The 24,407-nt window shown below is 35.4% G+C and overlaps 1 protein-coding gene across 2 annotated transcripts in view; it reads left to right on the top strand.

Moving 5' to 3' along the window:
• LOC106575900 (ADP-ribosylation factor-like protein 13B) overlaps positions 1 to 24,267 on the top strand; it is a 280,724-nt gene extending 256,457 nt beyond the window's left edge. The window contains exons 9-10 of one of the 2 annotated variants that reach the window (XM_045714220.2): positions 13,942 to 14,010; positions 14,998 to 24,267. In XM_045714220.2, the coding sequence (XP_045570176.1) occupies positions 13,942 to 14,010; positions 14,998 to 15,077 (149 nt within the window). In that variant the 3' untranslated portion in view covers positions 15,078 to 24,267. The remainder of the gene's footprint in view (positions 1 to 13,941; positions 14,011 to 14,997) is intronic. The other variant, XM_045714221.2, reaches the window with a different exon arrangement.
• The last annotated feature ends 140 nt before the right edge of the window (positions 24,268 to 24,407 follow it).

Raw genomic sequence — 24,407 nt, 5'->3', positions numbered from 1 at the left:
TTGTTATAGTGGGATGGACTACTACTAATAATCTATTTAGTTGTTGTTGTTATAGTGGGATGGACTACTACTAATAATCTATTTAGTTGTTATAGTGGGATGGACTACTACTAATAATCTATATAGTTGTTGTTGTTATAGTGGGATGGACTACTACTAATAATCTATTTAGTTGTTGTTGTTATAGTGGGATGGACTACTACTAATAATCTATTTAGTTGTTGTTATAGTGGGATGGACTACTACTAATAATCTATTTAGTTGTTGTTATAGTGGGATGGACTACTACTAATAATCTATTTAGTTGTTGTTATAGTGGGATGGACTACTACTAATAATCTATTTAGTTGTTGTTATAGTGGGATGGACTACTACTAATAATCTATTTAGTTGTTGTTGTTAGTTGGATGGACTACTACTAATAATCTATTTAGTTGTTGTTATAGTGGGATGGACTACTACTAATAATCTATTTAGTTGTTGTTGTTATAGTGGGATGGACTACTACTAATAATCTATTTAGTTGTTGTTGTTATAGTGGGATGGACTACTACTAATAATCTATTTAGTTGTTGTTATAGTGGGATGGACTACTACTAATAATCTATTTAGTTGTTGTTATAGTGGGATGGACTACTACTAATAATCTATTGAGTTGTTGTTATAGTGGGATGGACTACTACTAATAATCTATTGAGTTGTTGTTATAGTGGGATTGACTACTGCTAATAATCTATTTAGTTGTTGTTATAGTCAGATGGACTACTACTAATAATCTATTTAGTTGTTGTTATAGTGGGATGGACTACTACTAATAATCTATTTAGTTGTTGTTATAGTGGGATGGACTACTACTAATAATCTATTTAGTTGTTGTTATAGTGGGATGGACTACTACTAATAATCTATTTAGTTGTTGTTGTTATAGTGGGATGGACTACTACTAATAATCTATTTAGTTGTTATAGTGGGATGGACTACTACTAATAATCTATTTAGTTGTTGTTATAGTGGGATGGACTACTACTAATAATCTATTTAGTTGTTGTTATAGTGGGATGGACTACTACTAATAATCTATTTAGTTGTTGTTGTTATAGTGGGATGGACTACTACTAATAATCTATTTAGTTGTTGTTGTTATAGTGGGATGGACTACTACTAATAATCTATTTAGTTGTTGTTGTTATAGTGGGATGGACTACTACTAATAATCTATTTAGTTGTTGTTGTTATAGTGGGATGGACTACTACTAATAATCTATTTAGTTGTTGTTATAGTGGGATGGACTACTACTAATAATCTATTTAGTTGTTGTTGTTATAGTGGGATGGACTACTACTAATAATCTATTTAGTTGTTGTTGTTATAGTGGGATGGACTACTACTAATAATCTATTTAGTTGTTGTTGTTATAGTGGGATGGACTACTACTAATAATCTATTTAGTTGTTGTTATAGTGGGATGGACTACTACTAATAATCTATATAGTTGTTGTTGTTATAGTGGGATGGACTACTACTAATAATCTATATAGTTGTTGTTGTTATAGTGGGATGGACTACTACTAATAATCTATATAGTTGTTGTTATAGTGGGATGGACTACTACTAATAATCTATTTAGTTGTTGTTATAGTGGGATGGACTACTACTAATAATCTATTTAGTTGTTGTTATAGTGGGATGGACTACTACTAATAATCTATTTAGTTGTTGTTATAGTGGGATGGACTACTACTAATAATCTATTTAGTTGTTGTTGTTATAGTGGGATGGACTACTACTAATAATCTATTTAGTTGTTGTTATAGTGGGATGGACTACTACTAATAATCTATTTAGTTGTTGTTATAGTGGGATGGACTACTACTAATAATCTATTTAGTTGTTGTTGTTATAGTGGGATGGACTACTACTAATAATCTATTTAGTTGTTGTTATAGTGGGATGGACTACTACTAATAATCTATTTATTTGTTGTTACAGTGGGATGGACTACTACTAATAATCTATTTAGTTGTTGTTGTTATAGTGGGATGGACTACTACTAATAATCTATTTAGTTGTTGTTATAGTGGGATGGACTACTACTAATAATCTATTTAGTTGTTGTTATAGTGGGATGGACTACTACTAATAATCTATTTAATTGTTGTTATAGTGGGATGGACTACTACTTATCATGGGTTTATTTGTTGTTATAGTGGGATGGACTACTACTAATAATCTATTTAGTTGTTGTTATAGTGGGATGGACTACTACTAATAATCTATTTAGTTGTTGTTGTTATAGTGGGATGGACTACTACTAATAATCTATTTAGTTGTTGTTGTTATAGTGGGATGGACTACTACTAATAATCTATTTAGTTGTTATAGTGGGATGGACTACTACTAATAATCTATATAGTTGTTGTTGTTATAGTGGGATGGACTACTACTAATAATCTATTTAGTTGTTGTTATAGTGGGATGGACTACTACTAATAATCTATTTAGTTGTTGTTATAGTGGGATGGACTACTACTAATAATCTATTTAGTTGTTGTTATAGTGGGATGGACTACTACTAATAATCTATTTAGTTGTTGTTGTATAGTGGGATGGACTACTACTAATAATCTATTTAGTTGTTGTTATAGTGGGATGGACTACTACTAATAATCTATTTAGTTGTTGTTGTTATAGTGGGATGGACTACTACTAATAATCTATTTAGTTGTTGTTATAGTGGGATGGACTACTACTAATAATCTATTTAGTTGTTGTTGTTATAGTGGGATGGACTACTACTAATAATCTATTTAGTTGTTGTTATAGTGGGATGGACTACTACTAATAATCTATTTAGTTGTTGTTGTTATAGTGGGATGGACTACTACTAATAATCTATTTAGTTGTTGTTGTTATAGTGGGATGGACTACTACTAATAATCTATTTAGTTGTTGTTGTTATAGTGGGATGGACTACTACTAATAATCTATTTAGTTGTTGTTGTTATAGTGGGATGGACTACTACTAATAATCTATTTAGTTGTTGTTGTTATAGTGGGATGGACTACTACTAATAATCTATTTAGTTGTTGTTGTTATAGTGGGATGGACTACTACTAATAATCTATTTAGTTGTTGTTGTTATAGTGGGATGGACTACTACTAATAATCTATTTAGTTGTTGTTGTTATAGTGGGATGGACTACTACTAATAATCTATATAGTTGTTGTTGTTATAGTGGGATGGACTACTACTAATAATCTATATAGTTGTTGTTGTTATAGTGGGATGGACTACTACTAATAATCTATATAGTTGTTGTTATAGTGGGATGGACTACTACTAATAATCTATTTAGTTGTTGTTATAGTGGGATGGACTACTACTAATAATCTATTTAGTTGTTGTTATAGTGGGATGGACTACTACTAATAATCTATTTAGTTGTTGTTATAGTGGGATGGACTACTACTAATAATCTATTTAGTTGTTGTTGTTATAGTGGGATGGACTACTACTAATAATCTATTTAGTTGTTGTTATAGTGGGATGGACTACTACTAATAATCTATTTAGTTGTTGTTATAGTGGGATGGACTACTACTAATAATCTATTTAGTTGTTGTTGTTATAGTGGGATGGACTACTACTAATAATCTATATAGTTGTTGTTGTTATAGTGGGATGGACTACTACTAATAATCTATATAGTTGTTGTTATAGTGGGATGGACTACTACTAATAATCTATTTAGTTGTTGTTATAGTGGGATGGACTACTACTAATAATCTATTTAGTTGTTGTTATAGTGGGATGGACTACTACTAATAATCTATTTAGTTGTTGTTATAGTGGGATGGACTACTACTAATAATCTATTTAGTTGTTGTTGTTATAGTGGGATGGACTACTACTAATAATCTATTTAGTTGTTGTTATAGTGGGATGGACTACTACTAATAATCTATTTAGTTGTTGTTATAGTGGGATGGACTACTACTAATAATCTATTTAGTTGTTGTTGTTATAGTGGGATGGACTACTACTAATAATCTATTTAGTTGTTGTTATTGTGGGATGGACTACTACTAATAATCTATTTAGTTGTTGTTATAGTGGGATGGACTACTACTAATAATCTATTTAGTTGTTGTTGTTATAGTGGGATGGACTACTACTAATAATCTATTTAGTTGTTGTTGTTATAGTGGGATGGACTACTACTAATAATCTATATAGTTGTTGTTGTTATAGTGGGATGGACTACTACTAATAATCTATTTAGTTGTTGTTATAGTGGGATGGACTACTACTAATAATCTATTTAGTTGTTGTTATAGTGGGATGGACTACTACTAATAATCTATTTAGTTGTTGTTTTAGTGGGATGGACTACTACTAATCATGTGTTTAGTTGTTGTTATAGTGGGATGGACTACTACTAATAATCTATTTAGTTGTTGTTGTTATAGTGGGATGGACTACTACTAATCATCTATTTAGTTGTTGTTATAGTGGGATGAACTACTACTAATAATCTATTTAGTTGTTGTTGTTATAGTGGGATGGTCTACTACTAATAATCTATATAGTTGTTGTTGTTATAGTGGGATGGACTACTACTAATAATCTATTTAGTTGTTATAGTGGGATGGACTACTACTAATAATCTATATAGTTGTTGTTGTTATAGTGGGATGGACTACTACTAATAATCTATTTAGTTGTTGTTTTAGTGGGATGGACTACTACTAATAATCTATTTAGTTGTTGTTAGTTGGATGGACTACTACTAATAATCTATTTAGTTGTTGTTATAGTGGGATGGACTACTACTAATAATCTATTTAGTTGTTGTTATAGTCGGATGGACTACTACTAATAATCTATTTAGTTGTTGTTATAGTGGGATGGACTACTACTAATAATCTATATAGTTGTTGTTCTTATAGTGGGATGGACTACTACTAATAATCTATTTAGTTGTTGTTATAGTGGGATGGACTACTACTAATAATCTATATAGTTGTTGTTCTTATAGTGGGATGGACTACTACTAATAATCTATTTAGTTGTTGTTATAGTGGGATGGACTACTACTAATAATCTATTTAGTTGTTGTTGTTATAGTGGGATGGACTACTACAAATAATCTATTTAGTTGTTGTTATAGTGGGATGGACAACTACTAATAATCTATTTAGTTGTTGTTATAGTGGGATGGACTACTACTAATAATCTATTTAGTTGTTGTTACAGTGGGATGGACTACTACTAATAATCTATTTAGTTGTTGTTGTTATAGTGGGATGGACTACTACTAATAATCTATTTAGTTGTTGTTGTTATAGTGGGATGGACTACTACTAATAATCTATTTAGTTGTTGTTATAGTGGGATGGACTACTACTAATAATCTATTTAGTTGTTATAGTGGGATGGACTACTACTAATAATCTATATAGTTGTTGTTGTTATAGTGGGATGGACTACTACTAATAATCTATATAGTTGTTGTTGTTATAGTGGGATGGACTACTACTAATAATCTATATAGTTGTTGTTGTTATAGTGGGATGGACTACTACTAATAATCTATATAGTTGTTGTTATAGTGGGATGGACTACTACTAATAATCTATTTAGTTGTTGTTATAGTGGGATGGACTACTACTAATAATCTATTTAGTTGTTGTTGTTATAGTGGGATGGACTACTACTAATAATCTATATAGTTGTTGTTGTTATAGTGGGATGGACTACTACTAATAATCTATATAGTTGTTGTTGTTATAGTGGGATGGACTACTACTAATAATCTATATAGTTGTTGTTATAGTGGGATGGACTACTACTAATAATCTATTTAGTTGTTGTTATAGTGGGATGGACTACTACTAATAATCTATTTAGTTGTTGTTGTTATAGTGGGATGGACTACTACTAATAATCTATTTAGTTGTTGTTATAGTGGGATGGACTACTACTAATAATCTATTTAGTTGTTGTTATAGTGGGATGGACTACTACTAATAATCTATTTAGTTGTTGTTGTTATAGTGGGATGGACTACTACTAATAATCTATTTAGTTGTTGTTATAGTGGGATGGACTACTACTAATAATCTATTTAGTTGTTGTTGTTATAGTGGGATGGACTACTACTAATAATCTATTTAGTTGTTGTTATAGTGGGATGGACTACTACTAATAATCTATTTAGTTGTTGTTATAGTGGGATGGACTACTACTAATAATCTATTTAGTTGTTGTTGTTATAGTGGGATGGACTACTACTAATAATCTATTTAGTTGTTGTTGTTATAGTGGGATGGACTACTACTAATAATCTATATAGTTGTTGTTGTTATAGTGGGATGGACTACTACTAATAATCTATTTAGTTGTTGTTATAGTGGGATGGACTACTACTAATAATCTATTTAGTTGTTGTTATAGTGGGATGGACTACTACTAATAATCTATTTAGTTGTTGTTATAGTGGGATGGACTACTACTAATAATCTATTTAGTTGTTGTTGTTATAGTGGGATGGACTACTACTAATCATCTATTTATTTGTTGTTGTTATAGTGGGATGGACTACTACTAATCATCTATTTAGTTGTTGTTATAGTGGGATGGACTACTACTAATAATCTATTTAGTTGTTGTTGTTATAGTGGGATGGACTACTACTAATAATCTATTTAGTTGTTGTTTTAGTGGGATGGACTACTACTAATCATGTGTTTAGTTGTTGTTATAGTGGGATGGACTACTACTAATAATCTATTTAGTTGTTGTTGTTATAGTGGGATGGACTACTACTAATCATCTATTTAGTTGTTGTTATAGTGGGATGGACTACTACTAATAATCTATTTAGTTGTTGTTGTTATAGTGGGATGGACTACTACTAATAATCTATATAGTTGTTGTTGTTATAGTGGGATGGACTACTATTAATAATCTATTTAGTTGTTATAGTGGGATGGACTACTATTAATAATCTATTTAGTTGTTATAGTGGGATGGACTACTACTAATAATCTATTTAGTTGTTATAGTGGGATGGACTACTACTAATAATCTATTTAGTTGTTGTTATAGTGGGATGGACTACTACTAATAATCTATTTAGTTGTTATAGTGGGATGGACTACTATTAATAATCTATTTAGTTGTTATAGTGGGATGGACTACTACTAATAATCTATTTAGTTGTTGTTATAGTGGGATGGACTACTACTAATAATCTATATAGTTGTTGTTGTTATAGTGGGATGGACTACTACTAATAATCTATTTAGTTGTTGTTATAGTGGGATGGACTACTACTAATAATCTATTTAGTTGTTATAGTGGGATGGACTACTACTAATAATCTATTTAGTTGTTGTTATAGTGGGATGGACTACTACTAATAATCTATATAGTTGTTGTTGTTATAGTGGGATGGACTACTATTAATAATCTATTTAGTTGTTGTTATAGTGGGATGGACTACTACTAATAATCTATTTAGTTGTTGTTGTTAGTTGGATGGACTACTACAAATAATCTATTTAGTTGTTGTTATAGTGGGATGGACTACTACTAATAATCTATTTAGTTGTTGTTATAGTGGGATGGACTACTACTAATAATCTATTTAGTTGTTGTTATAGTGGGATGGACTACTACTAATAATCTATTTAGTTGTTGTTGTTATAGTGGGATGGACTACTACTAATAATCTATTTAGTTGTTGTTATAGTGGGATGGACTACTACTAATAATCTATTTAGTTGTTGTTGTTATAGTGGGATGGACTACTACTAATAATCTATATAGTTGTTGTTGTTATAGTGGGATGGACTACTACTAATAATCTATATAGTTGTTGTTGTTATAGTCAGATGGACTACTACTAATAATCTATATAGTTGTTGTTATAGTGGGATGGACTACTACTAATAATCTATTTAGTTGTTGTTATAGTGGGATGGACTACTACTAATAATCTATTTAGTTGTTGTTGTTATAGTGGGATGGACTACTACTAATAATCTATTTAGTTGTTTTTATAGTGGGATGGACTACTACTAATAATCTATTTAGTTGTTGTTATAGTGGGATGGACTACTACTAATAATCTATTTAGTTGTTGTTGTTATAGTGGGATGGACTACTACTAATAATCTATTTAGTTGTTGTTATAGTGGGATGGACTACTACTAATAATCTATTTAGTTGTTGTTATAGTGGGATGGACTACTACTAATAATCTATTTAGTTGTTGTTGTTATAGTGGGATGGACTACTACTAATAATCTATTTAGTTGTTGTTATAGTGGGATGGACTACTACTAATAATCTATTTAGTTGTTGTTATAGTCAGATGGACTACTACTAATAATCTATTTAGTTGTTGTTATAGTGGGATGGACTACTACTAATAATCTATATAGTTGTTGTTGTTATAGTGGGATGGACTACTACTAATAATCTATATAGTTGTTGTTGTTATAGTGGGATGGACTACTACTAATAATCTATTTAGTTGTTGTTATATTGGGATGGACTACTACTAATAATCTATATAGTTGTTGTTATAGTGGGATGGACTACTACAAATAATCTATTTAGTTGTTGTTATAGTGGGATGGACTACTACTAATAATCTATTTAGTTGTTGTTATAGTGGGATGGACTACTACTAATAATCTATTTAGTTGTTGTTATAGTGGGATGGACTACTACTAATAATCTATTTAGTTGTTGTTGTTATAGTGGGATGGACTACTACTAATAATCTATTTAGTTGTTGTTATAGTGGGATGGACTACTACTAATAATCTATTTAGTTGTTGTTGTTATAGTGGGATGGACTACTACTAATAATCTATATAGTTGTTGTTGTTATAGTGGGATGGACTACTACTAATAATCTATATAGTTGTTGTTGTTATAGTCAGATGGACTACTACTAATAATCTATATAGTTGTTGTTATAGTGGGATGGACTACTACTAATAATCTATTTAGTTGTTGTTATAGTGGGATGGACTACTACAAATAATCTATTTAGTTGTTGTTATAGTGGGATGGACTACTACTAATAATCTATTTAGTTGTTGTTATAGTGGGATGGACTACTACTAATAATCTATTTAGTTGTTGTTATAGTGGGATGGACTACTACTAATAATCTATTTAGTTGTTGTTGTTATAGTGGGATGGACTACTACTAATAATCTATTTAGTTGTTGTTATAGTGGGATGGACTACTACTAATAATCTATTTAGTTGTTGTTGTTATAGTGGGATGGACTACTACTAATAATCTATATAGTTGTTGTTGTTATAGTGGGATGGACTACTACTAATAATCTATATAGTTGTTGTTGTTATAGTCGGATGGACTACTACTAATAATCTATATAGTTGTTGTTATAGTGGGATGGACTACTACTAATAATCTATTTAGTTGTTGTTATAGTGGGATGGACTACTACTAATAATCTATTTAGTTGTTGTTGTTATAGTGGGATGGACTACTACTAATAATCTATTTAGTTGTTTTTATAGTGGGATGGACTACTACTAATAATCTATTTAGTTGTTGTTATAGTGGGATGGACTACTACTAATAATCTATTTAGTTGTTGTTGTTATAGTGGGATGGACTACTACTAATAATCTATTTAGTTGTTGTTATAGTGGGATGGACTACTACTAATAATCTATTTAGTTGTTGTTATAGTGGGATGGACTACTACTAATAATCTATTTAGTTGTTGTTGTTATAGTGGGATGGACTACTACTAATAATCTATTTAGTTGTTGTTATAGTGGGATGGACTACTACTAATAATCTATTTAGTTGTTGTTATAGTGGGATGGACTACTACTAATAATCTATTTAGTTGTTGTTGTTATAGTGGGATGGACTACTACTAATAATCTATTTAGTTGTTGTTGTTATAGTGGGATGGACTACTACTAATAATCTATATAGTTGTTGTTATAGTGGGATGGACTACTACTAATAATCTATATAGTTGTTGTTATAGTGGGATGGACTACTACTAATAATCTATTTAGTTGTTGTTGTTATAGTGGGATGGACTACTACTAATAATCTATATAGTTGTTGTTGTTATAGTGGGATGGACTACTACTAATAATCTATTTAGTTGTTGTTGTTATAGTGGGATGGACTACTACTAATAATCTATTTAGTTGTTGTTGTTATAGTGGGATGGACTACTACTAATAATCTATATAGTTGTTGTTGTTATAGTGGGATGGACTACTACTAATAATCTATTTAGTTGTTGTTATAGTGGGATGGACTACTACTAATAATCTATTTAGTTGTTGTTTTAGTGGGATGGACTACTACTAATAATCTATTTAGTTGTTGTTTTAGTGGGATGGACTACTACTAATAATCTATTTAGTTGTTGTTATAGTGGGATGGACTACTACTAATAATCTATTTAGTTGTTGTTTTAGTGGGATGGACTACTACTAATAATCTATTTAGTTGTTGTTGTTATAGTGGGATGGACTACTACTAATCATCTATTTAGTTGTTGTTATAGTGGGATGAACTACTACTAATAATCTATTTAGTTGTTGTTGTTATAGTGGGATGGACTACTACTAATAATCTATTTAGTTGTTGTTGTTATAGTGGGATGGACTACTAATAATAATCTATTTAGTTGTTGTTGTTATAGTGGGATGGTCTACTACTAATAATCTATATAGTTGTTGTTGTTATAGTGGGATGGACTACTACTAATAATCTATTTAGTTGTTATAGTGGGATGGACTACTACTAATAATCTATATAGTTGTTGTTGTTATAGTGGGATGGACTACTATTAATAATCTATTTAGTTGTTGTTTTAGTGGGATGGACTACTACTAATAATCTATTTAGTTGTTGTTAGTTGGATGGACTACTACTAATAATCTATTTAGTTGTTGTTATAGTGGGATGGACTACTACTAATAATCTATTTAGTTGTTGTTATAGTCGGATGGACTACTACTAATAATCTATTTAGTTGTTGTTATAGTGGGATGGACTACTACTAATAATCTATATAGTTGTTGTTCTTATAGTGGGATGGACTACTACTAATAATCTATTTAGTTGTTGTTATAGTGGGATGGACTACTACTAATAATCTATTTAGTTGTTGTTGTTATAGTGGGATGGACTACTACAAATAATCTATTTAGTTGTTGTTATAGTGGGATGGACAACTACTAATAATCTATTTAGTTGTTGTTATAGTGGGATGGACTACTACTAATAATCTATTTAGTTGTTGTTACAGTGGGATGGACTACTACTAATAATCTATTTAGTTGTTGTTGTTATAGTGGGATGGACTACTACTAATAATCTATTTAGTTGTTGTTGTTATAGTGGGATGGACTACTACTAATAATCTATTTAGTTGTTGTTATAGTGGGATGGACTACTACTAATAATCTATTTAGTTGTTATAGTGGGATGGACTACTACTAATAATCTATATAGTTGTTGTTGTTATAGTGGGATGGACTACTACTAATAATCTATATAGTTGTTGTTGTTATAGTGGGATGGACTACTACTAATAATCTATATAGTTGTTGTTGTTATAGTGGGATGGACTACTACTAATAATCTATATAGTTGTTGTTATAGTGGGATGGACTACTACTAATAATCTATTTAGTTGTTGTTATAGTGGGATGGACTACTACTAATAATCTATTTAGTTGTTGTTGTTATAGTGGGATGGACTACTACTAATAATCTATATAGTTGTTGTTGTTATAGTGGGATGGACTACTACTAATAATCTATATAGTTGTTGTTGTTATAGTGGGATGGACTACTACTAATAATCTATATAGTTGTTGTTATAGTGGGATGGACTACTACTAATAATCTATTTAGTTGTTGTTATAGTGGGATGGACTACTACTAATAATCTATTTAGTTGTTGTTGTTATAGTGGGATGGACTACTACTAATAATCTATTTAGTTGTTGTTATAGTGGGATGGACTACTACTAATAATCTATTTAGTTGTTGTTATAGTGGGATGGACTACTACTAATAATCTATTTAGTTGTTGTTGTTATAGTGGGATGGACTACTACTAATAATCTATTTAGTTGTTGTTATAGTGGGATGGACTACTACTAATAATCTATATAGTTGTTGTTATAGTGGGATGGACTACTCCTAATAATCTATATAGTTGTTGTTATAGTGGGATGGACTACTACTAATAATCTATATAGTTGTTGTTATAGTGGGATGGACTACTACTAATAATCTATTTAGTTGTTGTTATAGTGGGATGGACTACTACTAATAATCTATTTAGTTGTTGTTATAGTGGGATGGACTACTACTAATAATCTATTTAGTTGTTGTTATAGTGGGATGGACTACTACTAATAATCTATTTAGTTGTTGTTGTTATAGTGGGATGGACTACTACTAATAATCTATTTAGTTGTTGTTATAGTGGGATGGACTACTACTAATAATCTATTTAGTTGTTGTTATAGTGGGATGGACTACTACTAATAATCTATTTAGTTGTTGTTGTTATAGTGGGATGGACTACTACTAATAATCTATTTAGTTGTTGTTGTTATAGTGGGATGGACTACTACTAATAATCTATTTAGTTGTTGTTATAGTGGGATGGACTACTACTAATAATCTATTTAGTTGTTGTTGTTATAGTGGGATGGACTACTACTAATAATCTATTTAGTTGTTGTTGTTATAGTGGGATGGACTACTACTAATAATCTATATAGTTGTTGTTGTTATAGTGGGATGGACTACTACTAATAATCTATTTAGTTGTTGTGTTATAGTGGGATGGACTACTACTAATAATCTATTTAGTTGTTGTTATAGTGGGATGGACTACTACTAATAATCTATTTAGTTGTTGTTATAGTGGGATGGACTACTACTAATAATCTATTTAGTTGTTGTTATAGTGGGATGGACTACTACTAATAATCTATTTAGTTGTTGTTGTTATAGTGGGATGGACTACTACTAATAATCTATTTAGTTGTTGTTATAGTGGGATGGACTACTACTAATAATCTATTTAGTTGTTGTTGTTATAGTGGGATGGACTACTACTAATAATCTATTTAGTTGTTGTTATAGTGGGATGGACTACTACTAATAATCTATTTAGTTGTTGTTATAGTGGGATGGACTACTACTAATAATCTATTTAGTTGTTGTTGTTATAGTGGGATGGACTACTACTAATAATCTATTTAGTTGTTGTTGTTATAGTGGGATGGACTACTACTAATAATCTATATAGTTGTTGTTGTTATAGTGGGATGGACTACTACTAATAATCTATTTAGTTGTTGTTATAGTGGGATGGACTACTACTAATAATCTATTTAGTTGTTGTTATAGTGGGATGGACTACTACTAATAATCTATTTAGTTGTTGTTGTTATAGTGGGATGGACTACTACTAATAATCTATATAGTTGTTGTTGTTATAGTGGGATGGACTACTACTAATAATCTATTTAGTTGTTGTTATAGTGGGATGGACTACTACTAATAATCTATTTAGTTGTTGTTATAGTGGGATGGACTACTACTAATAATCTATTTAGTTGTTGTTATAGTGGGATGGACTACTACTAATAATCTATTTAGTTGTTGTTGTTATAGTGGGATGGACTACTACTAATAATCTATTTAGTTGTTATAGTGGGATGGACTACTACTAATAATCTATTTAGTTGTTGTTATAGTGGGATGGACTACTACTAATAATCTATTTAGTTGTTGTTATAGTGGGATGGACTACTACTAATAATCTATTTAGTTGTTGTTTTAGTGGGATGGACTACTGCTAATCATGTGTTTTGTTGTTATAGTGGGATGGGCTACTCCCATAATGTCTAGGCTTCCCAAGCTGGAGCCTCTTGGCGACAGGAGTCGTTCTGGTAATGATGTTTACAGTGAAACTCCACCACCACTCCACTGCTGTATGTTAACCACTAACTAACCACTAACTAACTACTAACTAACCTTCCGTCTGTAAGTCATCTAGCAGCCTGTTCATGTCATGCTGCTGTTCTTCCTCTTTCACTAACAGCTGATGTCTCTTATTCCATGACGTCATTTCCTCTCTCTGTCTACAGAGCATGTTTAACAACACTGACCCCATTTCCTCTCTGTCTACAGAGCATGTTTAACAACACTGACCCAATTTCCTCTCTCTGTCTACAGAGCATGTTAAACAACACTGACCCCATTTCCTCTCTCTGTCTACAGAGCATGTTAAACAACACTGACCCCATTTCCTCTCTCTGTCTACAGAGCATGTTTAACGACACTGACCCCATTTCCTCTCTCTGTCTACAGAGCATGTTTAACAACACTGACCCCATTTCCTCTCTGTCTACAGAGCGTGTTTAACACCACTGATGTCCTCTGAAAACGTATTTTAGTTGTCTGTGTTCTCTGTCTGATGGAAGTTGGATGAAATCTCTCTGTTCATCCTACGTCCTACATGCCACCTGTGTCCTGTCCCTTCAGTCAGTGTCTGTTACGTGGTGCAGGTCATCTTGTTGTATGGGCTGTTTATATTTGACCATGTTAATACTGTACAGGAAGTTGTCAGAACACATTTCTGTCATGCTGTGTTCACGGTTTTTTGATTTCAGCTAACAGAAACCAGTAGCCAGCCTTACATAGATGTAGCTAATTTAGTCCTGTCTCTTCCTCCTCTTCTCTCTTCCTCCTCTTCTCTCTTCCTCCTCTTCTCTCTTCCTCCTCTTCTCTCTTTCTCCTCTTCTCTCTTCTTCCTCCTCCTCTCTCTTCCTCCTCCTCTCTCTCTTCCTCCTCCTGTCTCTTCCTCCTCTCTCTCTCTTCCTCCTCTCTCTCTCTCTTCCTCCTCCTCTCTCTTCCTCCTCCTCTCTCTCTTTCAGAGTTCTTCGGCAAGCCCCTCCCCCCCGTGGCCAACCGTCAACAACGACCTAACAGCGACACTCATGATGTCATATCCTAGCCCCTCCCCTCCACCAGGCTACTCATTTCCTACCTGATTGGTTGTTCCAAGCCCCACCTTCAATTCAAACAACATTATTTGTCCTCTTAAGGCAATTTTATTAGGCTTTGACCCTGACCCCTTATCTTTTTATTAGGCTTTGACCCTGACCCCTCACCCCCAAATCACAGTTTCTTTGGTTTCTTTTCAAAGTACGTGCTGTATAGAGGTCTACAGACTTCACCACCTGCTGAGAAGATGCTCCCAAGACCAAGGAACCACCGCCACCGTCGTCCTCGAGCTCACAGGACTACGATGGTGGAGCGGACTGGGTGGGTCCTGGAGAGAGAGACGGAGGATGACTGGGTGGGCCCTGGGTGGGCCCTGGAGAGAGACGGAGGATGACTGGGTGGGCCCTGGAGAGAGAGAGAGGCGGACGATGGCTGGTTGGGCCCTGGGTGGGCCCTGGAGAGAGACGGAGGATGACTGGGTGGGCCCTGGAGAGAGAAAGACGGACGATGACTGGTTGGGCCCTGGGTGGGCCCTGGAGAGAGACGGAGGATGACTGGGTGGGCCCTGGAGAGAGACGGACGATGACTGGGTGGGCCCTGGAGAGAGAGACGGAGGATGACTGGGTGGGCCCTGGAGAGAGAGACGGAGGATGACTGGGTGGGCCCTGGAGAGAGAGACGGAGGATGACTGGGTGGGCCCTGGAGAGAGAGACGGAGGATGACTGGGTGGGCCCTGGAGAGAGAGACGGAGGATGACTGGGTGGGCCCTGGAGAGAGAGACGGAGGATGACTGGGTGGGCCCTGGAGAGAGACGGAGGATGACTGGGTGGGCCCTGGGTGGGCCCTGGAGAGAGACGGAGGATGACTGGGTGGGCCCTGGAGAGAGAGACGGAGGATGACTGGGTGGGCCCTGGAGAGAGAGACGGAGGATGACTGGGTGGGCCCTGGAGAGAGAGACGGAGGATGACTGGGTGGGCCCTGGAGAGAGACTGAGGATGACTGGGTGGGCCCTGGAGAGAGAGATTGAGGATGACTGGGTGGGCCCTGGAGAGAGAGATTGAGGATGACTGGGTGGGCCCTGGGTGGGCCCTGAGAGAGAGACAGAGGATGACTGGGTGGGCCCTGAGACGGGCGGAGGATGACGGTGGGCCCTGAGACGGACGGAGGAGGACTGGGTGGGCCCTGGAGAGAGAGACTGAGTCATATTCGTTAGGCACCAAACAGACAAACAGGGAAAGTGACCGGTGATAAACACTTGTTTCCGTTATGTGTTGCAAAACATTTTAGTACGACGTGTCCTAATGAACAGGACCATGTTGACGCTGAAGAACCCAGCATTGAGTTAAACACAGACTGAGAAATAAATGCATATTGATATGGACTAATTTATGGATAGTTATATTTATATGTACGAATGTGTATATCACATATATATATCTATATATCTCACACACACACACACACATAAGTATGTGGACGCCCCTTCAAATGAGTGGATTCGGCTATTTCACCAAAACCCATTGCTGATAGGTGTATTAAATCGAGCACACAGCCATGCATTCTCCATAGACAAACATTGGCAGTAGAATGGCCCGTACTGAAGAGCTCAGTGACTTTCAACGTGGCACCGTCATAGGATGCCACCTTTCCAACAAGTCAGTTTGTCAAATTTCTGCCCTGCCAGAGCTGCCCTCCGGTCAACTGTAAGTGCTGTTATAGTGAAGTGGAAACATCTAGGAGCAACAACGGCTCAGCCGCGAAGTGGTAGGCCACACAAGCTCACAGAACGGTACCGACAAGTGCATAGCGCGTAAAAATCGTCTCTGTCCTTGGTTGCAATACTCACTACCGAGTTCCAATCTGCCTCTGGAAGCAACGTCAGCACGAGAACTGTTGGTCGGGAGCTTCATGAAATGGGTTTCCATGACCGAGCAGCTGCACACAAGCCTAAGATCATCATGTGCAATGCCAAGCGACGGCTGGAATGGTGTAAAGCTCGCCGCCATTGGACTCTGGAGCAGTGGAAACGCGTTCTCTGGAGTGTTGAATCACGTGTCAACATCTGGCAGTCCAACAGACGAATCTGGGTTTGGCGGATGCCAGGAGAACGCTACCTACCACAATGCATAGTGCCAACTGTAAAGTTTGATGGAGGAGGAATACTGGTCTGGGGCTGTTTTTCATGATTCAGGCCCCCTTAGTTCCAGTGAAGGGAAATCTTAACACTACAGCATACAATGACATTCTAGACGATTCTGTGCTTCCAACTTTGTGGCAATAGTTTGGGGAAGACCCTTTCCTGTTTCAGCATGACAATGAATTGGAATGCCGACTGCGAGCCGGACCTAATCGCCCAACATCAGGGCCCGACCTCACTAATGCTCTTGTGGCTGAATGGAAGCAAGACCCCGCAGCAATGTTCCAACATCTAGTGGAAAGCCTTCCCAGAAGAGTGGAGGCTGTTATAGCAGCAAAGGGGGGGGGACCAACTCCATATTAATGACTTCCCTGAAGAGTGGAGGCTGTTATAGCAGCAAAGGGGGGGGACCAACTCCATATTAATGACTTCCCTGAAGAGTGGAGGCTGTTATAGCAGCAAAGGGGGGGACCATCTCCATATTAATGACTTCCCAGAAGAGTGGAGGCTGTTATAGCAGCAAAGGGGGGGGACCAACTCCATATTAATGCCTTCCCTGAAGAGTGGAGGCTGTTATAGCAGCAAAGGGGGGGACCAACTCCATATTAATGACTTCCCTGAAGAGTGGAGGCTGTTATAGCAGCAAAGGGGGGGACCAACTCCATATTAATGCCCATGATTATGGAATGAGATGTTAGACGAGCAGGTGTCCACATACTTTTGGTCATGTAGTGTGTGTGTATATACATACACACACACACACACACACACACACACACACTGAGTGGACAAACCATTAGGAACACCTATTCTTTCCATGACACAGACTGACCAGGGTGAATCCCTTATTGACGTCTCGTGTTAAATCCACTTCAATCAGTGTAGATGAAGAGGTGAGGAGACAGGTTTAAAAGGATTTTCAAACCTTGAGACAATTGGCGACATGGATTGCCGAATGTTGCAAGACAAAAAAAAATATTTAAGTGCCTTTTTTAATGGGGTACGGTAGTGCCAGTCGCACCGGTTTGTGTCAAGAACTGCAAAGCTGCTGTTTCCCGTGTGTGTCAAATCAAATCAAATGTATTTATAAAGCCCTTCTTACATCAGCTGATATCTCAAAGTGCTGTACAGAAACCCAGCCTAAAACCCCCCAAACAGCAAGCAATGCAGGTATAGAAGCACGGTGGCTAGAATGGTCCACCATCCAAACGACATCCAGCTAATTTAACACAACTGTGGGAAGCGTTGGAGTCAACGTGGGGCCCAGCGTCCCTGTGGAACGCTTTCGACACCTTGTGAAGTCCATGTCCCCGATGAATTGAGGCTGTTCTGAGGGGGAGGGGGAAAGGGGGTAAAACCCAATATTATGGTGTTCCTAATGTTTAGTATACTCGGTGTGTGTGTGTGTGTGTATCTATATATATAACTTTGCATTGCAGTTATTTCGTTGGTCTCATCCTGTTTTAATCTGACTAAAACATCCACCCTGAAGGCTGAAACCTGTCCACTTCATTCTTTAGTCCCTGTTTTAATATTTTTCATGCTAATAATATCAGTATTATAGGGTGTAATGTCTGTGATAAAGACATCTTTCAATGCATCCTTAGTGCACTACATGATAAAGTAGTGCACTTGTATTTTTTAAAGACGTGTTTACAACAAGGTGAACAATGTATGTTCATTCTAACTGAAATGTGTTTGGTCAGATATTCACTACATACTGTATTCTACAGTCTGTAATGTTATATTCCCTACATACTGTACTCTACAGTCTGTAATGTTATATTCCCTACATACTGTACTCTACAGTCTGTAATGTTATATTCCCTACATACTGTACTCTACATACTGTACTCTACAGTCTGTAATGTTATATTCCCTACATACTGTTCTCTACAGTCTGTAATGTTATATTCCCTACATACTGTACTCTACAGTCTGTAATGTTATATTCCCTACATACTGTACTCTACAGTCTGTAATGTTATATTCACTACATACTGTACTCTACAGTCTGTAATGTTATATTCCCTACATACTGTACTCTACAGTCTATAATGTTATATTCCCTACATAATGTACTCTACAGTCTAATGTTATATTCACTACTCTACAGTCTGTAATGTTATATTCCCTACATACTGTACTCTACAGTCTGTAATGTTATATTCCCTACATACTGTACTCTACAGTCTGTAATGTTATATTCACTACTCTACAGTCTGTAATGTTATATTCCCTACATACTGTACTCTGCAGTCTGTAATGTTATATTCCCTACATACTGTACTCTACAGTCTGTAATGTTATATTCCCTACATACTGTACTCTACAGTCTAATGTTGTATTCACTACATATTGTACTCTACAGTCTGTAATGTTGTATTCACTACATACTGTACTCTACAGTCTGTAATGTTATATTCACTACATACTGTACTCTACAGACTGTAATGTTATATTCACTACATACTGTACTCTACAGTCTGTAATGTTATATTCACTACATACTGTACTCTACAGTCTGTAATGTTATATTCCCTACATACTGTACTCTACAGTCTGTAATGTTATATTCCCTACATACTGTACTCTACAGTCTGTAATGTTATATTCACTACATACTGTACTCTACAGTCTGTAATGTTATATTCCCTACATACTGTACTCTACAGTCTGTAATGTTATATTCACTACATACTGTACTCTACAGTCTGTAATGTTATATTCCCTACATACTGTACTCTACAGTCTGTAATGTTATATTCACTACTCTACAGTCTGTAATGTTATATTCACTACTCTACAGTCTGTAATGTTATATTCCCTACATACTGTACTCTACAGTCTGTAATGTTATAATCCCTACATACTGTACTCTACAGTCTGTAATGTTATAATCCCTACATACTGTACTCTACAGTCTGTAATGTTATATTCACTACTCTACCGTCTGTAATGGCATATATTCCCTACATACTGTACTCTACAGTCTAATGTTGTATTCACTACATACTGTACTCTACAGTCAGTAATGTTATATTCCCTACATACTGTACTCTACAGTCTGTAATGTTATAATCCCTACATACTGTACTCTGCAGTCTGTAATGTTATATTCACTACATACTGTACTCTACAGTCTAATGTTATATTCACTACATACTGTACTCTACAGTCTGTAATGTTATATTCACTACATACTGTACTCTACAGTCTAATGTTGTATTCACTACATACTGTACTCTACAGTCTGTAATGTTGTATTCCCTACATACTGTACTCTACAGTCTGTAATGTTATATTCACTACATACTGTACTCTACAGTCTGTAATGTTATATTCCCTACATACTGTACTCTACAGTCTATAATGTTATATTCCCTACATAATGTACTCTACAGTCTAATGTTATATTCACTACTCTACAGTCTGTAATGTTATATTCCCTACATACTGTACTCTACAGTCTGTAATGTTATATTCCCTACATACTGTACTCTACAGTCTGTAATGTTATATTCACTACTCTACAGTCTGTAATGTTATATTCCCTACATACTGTACTCTGCAGTCTGTAATGTTATATTCCCTACATACTGTACTCTACAGTCTGTAATGTTATATTCCCTACATACTGTACTCTACAGTCTAATGTTGTATTCACTACATATTGTACTCTACAGTCTGTAATGTTGTATTCACTACATACTGTACTCTACAGTCTGTAATGTTATATTCACTACATACTGTACTCTACAGACTGTAATGTTATATTCACTACATACTGTACTCTACAGTCTGTAATGTTATATTCACTACATACTGTACTCTACAGTCTGTAATGTTATATTCCCTACATACTGTACTCTACAGTCTGTAATGTTATATTCCCTACATACTGTACTCTACAGTCTGTAATGTTATATTCACTACATACTGTACTCTACAGTCTGTAATGTTATATTCACTACTCTACAGTCTGTAATGTTATATTCACTACTCTACAGTCTGTAATGTTATATTCCCTACATACTGTACTCTACAGTCTGTAATGTTATATTCACTACTCTACAGTCTGTAATGTTATATTCACTACTCTACAGTCTGTAATGTTATATTCCCTACATACTGTACTCTACAGTCTGTAATGTTATAATCCCTACATACTGTACTCTACAGGCTGTAATGTTATAATCCCTACATACTGTACTCTACAGTCTGTAATGTTATATTCACTACTCTACCGTCTGTAATGTTATATTCCCTACATACTGTACTCTACAGTCTAATGTTGTATTCCCTACATACTGTACTCTACAGTCAGTAATGTTACAATCCCTACATAATGTACTCTACAGTCTGTAATGTTATAATCCCTACATACTGTACTCTACAGTCTGTAATGTTATATTCCCTACATACTGTACTCTACAGTCTGTAATGTTATATTCACTACTCTACATACTGTACTCTACAGTCTGTAATGTTATATTCCCTACATACTGTTCTCTACAGTCTGTAATGTTATATTCCCTACATACTGTACTCTACAGTCTGTAATGTTATATTCCCTACATACTGTACTCTACAGTCTGTAATGTTATATTCCCTACATACTGTACTCTACAGTCTGTAATGTTATATTCCCTACATACTGTACTCTACAGTCTGTAATGTTATATTCACTACATACTGTACTCTACAGTCTGTAATGTTATATTCACTACATACTGTACTCTACAGTCTGTAATGTTATATTCCCTACATACTGTACTCTACAGTCTGTAATGTTATATTCCCTACATACTGTACTCTACAGTCTGTAATGTTATATTCACTACTCTACAGTCTGTAATGTTATATTCCCTACATACTGTACTCTGCAGTCTGTAATGTTATATTCACTACATACTGTACTCTACAGTCTGTAATGTTATATTCCCTACATACTGTACTCTACAGTCTAATGTTGTATTCACTACATACTGTACTCTACAGTCTGTAATGTTATATTCCCTACATACTGTACTCTACAGTCTGTAATGTTATATTCACTACATACTGTACTCTACAGTCTGTAATGTTATATTCCCTACATACTGTACTCTACAGTCTGTAATGTTATATTCCCTACATACTGTACTCTACAGTCTGTAATGTTATATTCCCTACATACTGTACTCTACAGTCTGTAATGTTATATTCACTACTCTACAGTCTGTAATGTTATATTCACTACTCTACAGTCTGTAATGTTATATTCCCTACATACTGTACTCTACAGTCTGTAATGTTATATTCACTACATACTGTACTCTACAGTCTGTAATGTTATATTCCCTACATACTGTACTCTACAGTCTGTAATGTTATATTCACTACTCTACAGTCTGTAATGTTATATTCACTACTCTACAGTCTGTAATGTTATATTCCCTACATACTGTACTCTACAGTCTGTAATGTTATAATCCCTACATACTGTACTCTACAGTCTGTAATGTTATAATCCCTACATACTGTACTCTACAGTCTGTAATGTTATATTCACTACTCTACCGTCTGTAATGGCATATATTCCCTACATACTGTACTCTACAGTCTAATGTTGTATTCACTACATACTGTACTCTACAGTCAGTAATGTTATATTCCCTACATACTGTACTCTACAGTCTGTAATGTTATAATCCCTACATACTGTACTCTGCAGTCTGTAATGTTATATTCACTACATACTGTACTCTACAGTCTAATGTTATATTCACTACATACTGTACTCTACAGTCTGTAATGTTATATTCACTACATACTGTACTCTACAGTCTAATGTTGTATTCACTACATACTGTACTCTACAGTCTGTAATGTTGTATTCCCTACATACTGTACTCTACAGTCTGTAATGTTATAATCCCTACATACTGTACTCTACAGTCTGTAATGTTATATTCACTACATACTGTACTCTACAGTCTGTAATGTTATATTCGCTACATACTGTACTCTACAGTCTGTAATGTTGTATTCCCTACATACTGTACTCTACAGTCTGTAATGTTATATTCACTACTCTACCGTCTGTAATGTTATATTCCCTACATACTGTACTCTACAGTCTGTAATGTTATATTCACTACTCTACAGTCTGTAATGTTATATTCACTACATACTGTACTCTACAGTCTGTAATGTTATATTCCCTACATACTGTACTCTACAGTCTGTAATGTTATATTCACTACATACTGTACTCTACAGTCTGTAAGAGCTACTTTTCTGTCTGTCCTTTGTCTAGCTCTGGACCAGAGCCACTCTTCTGTCTGTCCTTTGTCTAGCTCTGGACCAGAGCTACTCTTCTGTCTGTCCTTTGTCTAGCTCTGGACCAGAGCTACTCTTCTGTCTGTCCTTTGTCTCGCTCTGGTCCAGAGTGTTGTTACTCAGTCCCCTAGTAGAGGAACAGGCCCTGGACCAGAGCTACTCTTCTTCTGTCCTTTGTCTAGCTCTGGTCCAGAGCTACTCTTCTGTCTGTCCTTTGTCTAGCTCTGGTCCAGAGCCACTCTTCTGTCTGTCCTTTGTCTAGCTCTGGTCCAGAGCTACTCTTCTGTCTGTCCTTTGTCTAGCTCTGGACCAGAGTGTTGTTACTCAGTCTCCTAGTAGAGGAACAGGCCCTGGACCAGAGCTACTCTTCTGTCTGTCCTTTGTCTAGCTCTGGACCAGAGTGTTGTTACTCAGTCCCTTAGTAGAGGAACAGGCCCTGGGCCAGAGCTACTCTTCTGTCTGTTCTTTGTCTAGCTCTGGTCCAGAGCTACTCTTCTATACTACAGCTAGTCTGACCCTGTTTCTACACTCCATCGAGACTGACCCCGTTTCTACACTACATGTATCATGTCCTTTTACTGTATGACTGTAGGCCACACCTTACCATGTGAATGTATCTTGTATATTTCCATAACATAATACTTTAGTCACACAGCTACGTTCTTGGGATTTCATAGTCACATTTTCTACCTTGTCAATTTTTGTTATGAAATTCTAATAAATGCGTATATGATTTGTACCCTTGTCTCTATTCCTAACTGTTTTGGCCTCCACAATCATCCGACCTCAACCCAATTTGGGATGAGTTGGACCGCAGAGTGAAGGAAAAGCAGCCAACAAGTGCTCAGCATATGTGGGAACTCCTTCAAGACTGTTGGA

The sequence above is a fragment of the Salmo salar genome, unplaced genomic scaffold (assembly GCF_965601325.2).
Source record: "Salmo salar unplaced genomic scaffold, fSalSal1 ptg000229l, whole genome shotgun sequence".
NCBI classification, from domain to species: Eukaryota; Metazoa; Chordata; class Actinopteri; order Salmoniformes; family Salmonidae; genus Salmo; species Salmo salar.
The sequence above is the reverse complement of the archived record's forward strand: the minus strand, read 5'-3'. Positions and strand labels throughout refer to the sequence as shown.